The sequence below is a fragment of the Rattus norvegicus genome, chromosome 19, assembly GCF_021556685.1.
Source record: "Rattus norvegicus strain SHRSP/BbbUtx chromosome 19, alternate assembly SHRSP_T2T, whole genome shotgun sequence".
In the NCBI taxonomy this organism is placed as follows: Eukaryota; Metazoa; Chordata; class Mammalia; order Rodentia; family Muridae; genus Rattus; species Rattus norvegicus.
The window spans coordinates 24,124,094-24,130,405 of record NC_141552.1 but is presented as its reverse complement, the minus strand read 5'-3'; the positions used below and the strand labels follow the sequence as shown (position 1 = coordinate 24,130,405).

At 42.4% G+C, this 6,312-nt stretch overlaps 1 protein-coding gene across 1 annotated transcript; it reads right to left on the bottom strand.

The window, feature by feature from the left end:
- Nucleotides 1-485: 485 nt before the first annotated feature.
- On the bottom strand, nucleotides 486-4,458 carry LOC147999190 (uncharacterized). Its single transcript, XM_087596496.1, has 4 exons — nucleotides 4,302-4,458; nucleotides 3,109-3,268; nucleotides 879-2,644; nucleotides 486-753 (listed from the first exon to the last, which is right to left on the bottom strand). The coding sequence occupies exons 1-3, from the start codon at nucleotides 4,426-4,428 to the stop codon at nucleotides 2,497-2,499; spliced, it is 435 nt and encodes a 144-aa protein (XP_087452622.1). The 5' UTR covers nucleotides 4,429-4,458; the 3' UTR covers nucleotides 486-753; nucleotides 879-2,496.
- Nucleotides 4,459-6,312: the final 1,854 nt, after the last annotated feature.

The following is a 6,312-nucleotide window of genomic DNA, read 5'->3' as shown; positions in this document are numbered from 1 at the left end:
TGACCCACAATGAGCAGTGGGAACACCAGAGCCCTGTAGGGATGCCTGACAACCTAACACGTTGAGCACGCACGGCTCAGTAAGTTCCCTGTGAACACACATATCCTGAGATCTCTCTATTTAATTGGAGGTGATCCTGTCCACCTAACACAGCACCTCTTGTGGAGTAACAAAAGCCACCTGCAGGAGCTGTGGTGACGACTCACAGGGTAGAGCATCTGCTGCTCTCTCAGAAGAACCACATGGACGCTAACAATTGAGTAAAGTGTGTCAGTGATTACATCACAAAGTGTGTGTCCGAGACACAGCCACATTATCCACACAAAAGACACTATCACACTGGGTACTCCTTGGTGACTCTGATTTCACTTATTAGCCCAGGATCCATGGAACATGCAGAGATCCATCTGTAGCTGTCAGTTCTAAGTCCACAGGAAGGGACAGAACCCTTGAATAAGAATGATGGTCTTAAGAGTCAAGAGATAGAATTCAATTTTTATTCATAACAAATACATTTTTACAAAAAACAGGATTAAAATGAATAAAAATATTTAAAAATATTTGAAAGTAAAAATAGTAAGAAGAACATATAAATATGAAACAACAAAAAGAAAACTTCAATTAAAATCATAACAAAAATATTTGTAAAAGCATATTCTTAACGAACATTTAGAAGCACAGACGTATTGCTGTTTCTCCTCTAGCACACATAATGAAAGGCGGTCCCCCAAGTTGTCTCTCAAGTGCTGTTTTCTGAAGAAGAAAGTGAGTAAGACCTCAATCAGTCAGGATGGCTTAGTATGGTATATAAATTTAGCGTTTCTAAGAAATGACAAATTAACTCAGAGGATGAATACTCATCCAAAAAATGTTGTTACCATTCAGGATGTTGGTCATCAGGGACTCCTGAGAAAGCAACTTATTCTTCAGGAAGCTCTCTTACTGCTGTGTGTCCAATTCCAGCTCTCTTGCACTTTCTGAGACCTGGAGGAAGGCAGTTTTTCAGACACTGATTTGGTGGGGAAATGCAAGCCACCTGTCAGAATGCTGCCTTCTACCACCTCAGTTCTATTGGACAGTCGACATGGACCTTTTAACTGATATCATTGTTGCTAACTCTTTGGGAAGGGCAAAATCTCCAGGGAGCCTCACAGTAATGTGGGCTGACAATATGGGACCCAGACTTATACCAGTGCAAACCAAGAACAGGGCAATGGGAAAAGACCTCATCGGGTTGCAGGAAGAAAGGAGATGTCCATATGTCACCAAGGTTAAAGCCAATGACAAGTACTAATTTGACATTTGCACTTGGTTCTTATCCCAAAGGTGCTTCCTACACAAGAGGTCACATGACCACAGAGTGTCATTTGTCAAAGAACCAAGAAATTGTTCAAAACTCTACATGGGATCCAATGTATCACATGGATATGCAATAATGGGATATGTTATTCATCTGTCACCATTTCTAGACTGCAGCTTCAAAAAGAGCAGCAAAATATGCTTGCACAATAATTCAGTTTCTGAAAAGTGGTTAACTTCCTAGAATACTTGTGCATAGGCAGAGCAATGAACAATTCCATTACATGAGGTGGTTGGCTGGTTGTGAGTGTAAATTAGAAAGGTGGTAAGAGAAGCAAAGATGTATCAAATTGGCAAATTTTATCAGATATTGTTAAGCTAACACATCTGCTCGTCCCTAACTGATAATGCTGGTTCTGGCCGTTGATGGTCTTTATCTTTCTTGTTGAAGTCAACCAAATATTTCTGGTTCAGTGCACAATCAAGATGTACCTCCTTGTTCTCCTGCTTCAGTGGGACCAACTTCTTCCTACATGTGTTCTCCATCAGGAGCTGGCTGAGCAGGTTTCTGGAAATACAGTCTGCATAGTAAGATCATGCTGGCCCATTCTCCCATTCCTACTCCCAAGTCCGACTAACTCTATCAGGTCCCAGATACCCATGAAGAATTAATAAAGTGCATCTTGATACATATAAGGCTGCTGCACAAACCATAAAAAGTTAATTCGGGGAAGAATAAATTGTTTGCTTGGCCTGACACCAATTAGAGTCCACACCTCTGAGAAAGAACATGGATCTACAACTATCCATGAAAGCCCAATGCATGGGGGCAACATCAATTAGTACTGGGCCAAAACCCTCAAAGGAGGTCAGTAGAATCAAGAGAAGGTCATGCTAACCATGTGGTCCACGCACTGAATTTTGTAAAACCTGGTGTGACACCATAGGTACAGGTCAGCCTAATAACCTTCTGCTGACTTCAATCAGTACTGTTCTCTCTAGAGCCTTCTGAAGATGCCTAGACAATCCTGGGATGAGGAACAGTCTTTTATGGAACTGAAAACTGAGTCCTAATGACCCTGGCACACTGATATGTAAACAGCACAAGAGATAGAACCAGAGCTGAAGACCGTCCAATCCAGAACAAAGAAAGTCAGAAATGGCCATTCCACAAGTGATAGCCTTTCTGACCAGGACTTACCTAGAGAAGGTAATCTCCTTCTTCAGCTTATGGTTGTTCTCATGGATCTCAGTGTTCTCCATCTCTAAGTTGTGCAGAATTGACATGACCGCCTCCTCCATTCTCTCCAGGTCTTCATAATATGGATTTGGCCTGAAGTGTGGCCTGTCCCCAAAGGATAGAATACAATGAACATCGGCATTTAGGAATATATGAACTCAGGGTGGGTCCTACATTACCCCAGGCTGCTGCCTGGATCTTCCAGCACTCAGTCCCCTGCCTAGCAAGTACAGAGACTCACCAGAAACTCACTGCAATTACAATCTTGCAAAGCCACCAGCTGTCAAGGGCTTTGCAAATGCACACTGGGAACTCACTCTCCCTGACTTTATCCCTGAATTCTTCATTCAGACCACAAGTTCTGCTTTTAAATAAATGGAAGCAGATGAGTCCATTTTCAATCTCACTCCTCAGGGTCAGGTTCTGAATCTCCACTATATGGGAGGTGAGGTTTAGCACAGGGTGGTTAGGGAGGTACAGCTTTCTAGAACCCAAAACCTTAACAGGATAAGAAAAACGTGACCTTGCAGACCCAGTAATGAAACAAGAGCATTTGGAGCGATTCATACCTGTTCTTCATGGATCTCTCTGTCAGAAACCTCAGGCGATCTCTCAGGTCATTTCTCTCCTCGGTAATGAGCTGCAGCTCTTTAATCAGCCTCTCCTTTTCCTTCATGGCCTGATTCTTGCTTAGGTCAGTGCCAGGGGATGATGTTTCTCTCCCAGAGTCTGTAGGTAGAAGAACACAAGTGAACCTGCATGGGGAGAATGCATAGAGTGTTCATAGACCTCAGTGAGGCCTAAACAGGAGAACAAGTCAGGAACCCAGTGTCACTGCTAGGCGCTTGTTCTATGCTTAAGAGACCTCCTCAGGGGATCTCAGTTCTCCCACTACTCTATAGAGACCAAGAGATGTAAGCAGCCAGGTGTTCCCTATTCCGGACATCACGTGCTTACATGTACCATGGAGATGGCTTCTCCAGGATTATTATCAGCTGAACAGGGTACAGCTTGGTTTCAGGACCCTCACCCCTGTGGCTTCAGAACTCAGATGATAAATTCACCATCCACAAAACTTGAGTGATTGGAGACACTCAGATGTCCTACCCTGATACTCTAAGCCAACAACTTTGGATTTAAAACGCATTTCCAGGGAGGATATGTTCAACAGACTTATCAGTGTCCCTATGTGAAATACCAAATGCCCCAGAAGTGCGAATAGGTTACAGGCTGAATCTTGGTCTACACGTTCCAAATAGTTTTGGTACTGTAGAAAAATTTTTGTAACATACAACCTCTAATATATAAAGCAAACGATGACCCTGCCAGTTAGAAGAAATTAGAGAAGGTCTAAGAACATAAGGTTATTGCCTGGAGCACAATCTCTCCCTGTTACTACTGCCAGATACCCACTGTATTTAAAGAAGCAATGATAGTGAAATACATTGCTGCCCTGTCTAAACTCAGAAAAGGTGGACCCTCCATGAACACTGATGGTGTTATTATATCAATGTAACAGAGCAAATGAACTGAAAAGTAAAGACCAGAAGTTCACAGTATAATAGCATTGGCCTTACCATATCCTCCCAGTGGGGATGGGGAAACTAAAGTTCTGAAATCCTTGACTTTAAGGAATTGTGATATTCATGGAAATTCAATTCCTTTTCAGATGCTCCAGTTGTTGTGGCCCATTGCTAGAAAGGTCAGCTTAAGCCTGCAGCCCCCTTGACAGGAAGCTCAAAATACACTGCCCAGAACTTACTCCACATTCCCCAGAAGTGCTGTCTTTCTCCATCATTACTTTGAGACGAAAGGCCAGACTCCTTCACTCTAGTCTCTTCAGAATCGACGTTCCCCCTCCCAAAAAGCTTGCGAAGACGGGAAAACATGTCTTAGCTTGTAACCGCCAGACTCAGACTGAGAGAAACTAGGGCACTGGTTGTCACTACAACACTGGTGACATCACAGAGGATGCTAGAACTCACTAGGAGACAATAGAATGTCCTAGAAGGGACAGCTGATGTAATGGGGAGCAGACTTTGCCTCCCTGCTAATGTTCTCCCTGTACTGAGCATAAGCAGAGGTGCCCTTTCCAGGAGACTTTCCTGGGGCAGAGCCACTGAGCATCTCCTGCTTCCAAAGCCAAATTTTCCTCTAGGCTTGATTATAAAAAAACCTTAGTAATTCCTATGCATCTAAATGAATATTTCCTTCCATATCTTGCCCCAAAATGTCTCACTAACTCAAATTGTCCTCATCCACCAATGTTAGCCATTAAAACTTCCTGAGATTTCACACCAGCTTGAATATGCACTCAAAAGTTCTCCTGTCTCATTATGTACATGTGCTTTATATCACATCAAGAAATAGTCTGCATGGTAGGTTACAACATGGGCGTGTATTAGGGGAACACTCATGAAGTCATGTGCTTAGCAATCGACAATTGCCAGAAAATTCCTTAGTTGAAAGAGTTGAAGTCTTTATGGTGCTAGGAAAAGTGTGGAGACCAGTTGGCAGAGGAAAGTGCAATATTGGGAGCACGAGTGAAGGGAACCTCATGCTGCTTGTGGGGTTCTCCTCTCTGTACCAATGTCGCCAAAGGAGCACTGATCACAGGCCTGAGTAAGATACATCATGTGCTTTTATCAGAAAAATAAAATAGTCAAGAGATATAGGGGATGCACATAAACTGCTAAATGGTGCTTATCCATTAAGTGGATAGAGCAAGGTCCCAGCACCTGTACACTGGGAAATGGCCACCCACCAAACACAAAACCACCTATCATAGTAAATAATGAATACTTTATAGAATGCACACATTAACACTGATTGATCACATCCATAGTTCAAATTTTGTGGGCAAATTCATGGCCTTAACTATCTTTCTCTCAACTTATATAGCAAAAATAGGAAAGAAAGAGAAAAGAAAAAGTCAAAACAAAAAGCTCAAGCTTCTCATATGAAGATTGCAGGAAGTGTTTTATGGGAGTCAGTTCTGATTGGGCCATTTTAGATAGAACAGTGCATAGTGACCCTTAATGTGATGGGCCTTTAGAAAGCTTTTTGCAATATTGGAATTTTAACAAACCTCATCCAGAACATACAGAAGAGGCAAGGATGTGGTCACCATGTCCTTGCTCTGAATCAGGTCATTTTTCTGCATCCTTGATTGTCAGGCATAGAACAGCAACAATCTGAAATAGCTGGTAGACATGGGAAATCGTGGCTAAAACTATAATTGTGGGTTACACACCTCAACTGTCAAAGACTAATGCTGTCCTCACAGTCCTTGGAGGCCACTCTTGTAAGCCTATGTATCGCAAAGTGGAAGGAGGTTTATCTGAGCTCAAAGAGAACCTGGCCAGCCAGGTAGAGGTAACTTGTGATACTTGAGACCCTGTCTAAAACCAGCATAGAAACCCACACTTCATTCAAAGCGTCATCTACGAATTCTCGATTATCTGCCATTCTCTCCCTACCAGTCGTTCAGTTTGGAATGTTAGGAAAAAAGTGGAACTGATCTTTCTATTCTAAGGAACTTGATCTCCATTTTCTTGCATACACATTAAGAGTGCATACAAATGGATATCACTATCTGAACATCTTAGTATTATCTACTCTGTATATGTAGCATAATACTGTGCCTATGACAGTCTTAAGCTTCCTTGAGTGTAGTTGCCCCATCAAGAAGTGTGAAGTTCTGAGTTCAAACCCCAGTGATGCTTTAAAGGGACTAGAAGAAAGCCATCAGAGATACTCCACTTCTTTGTCCT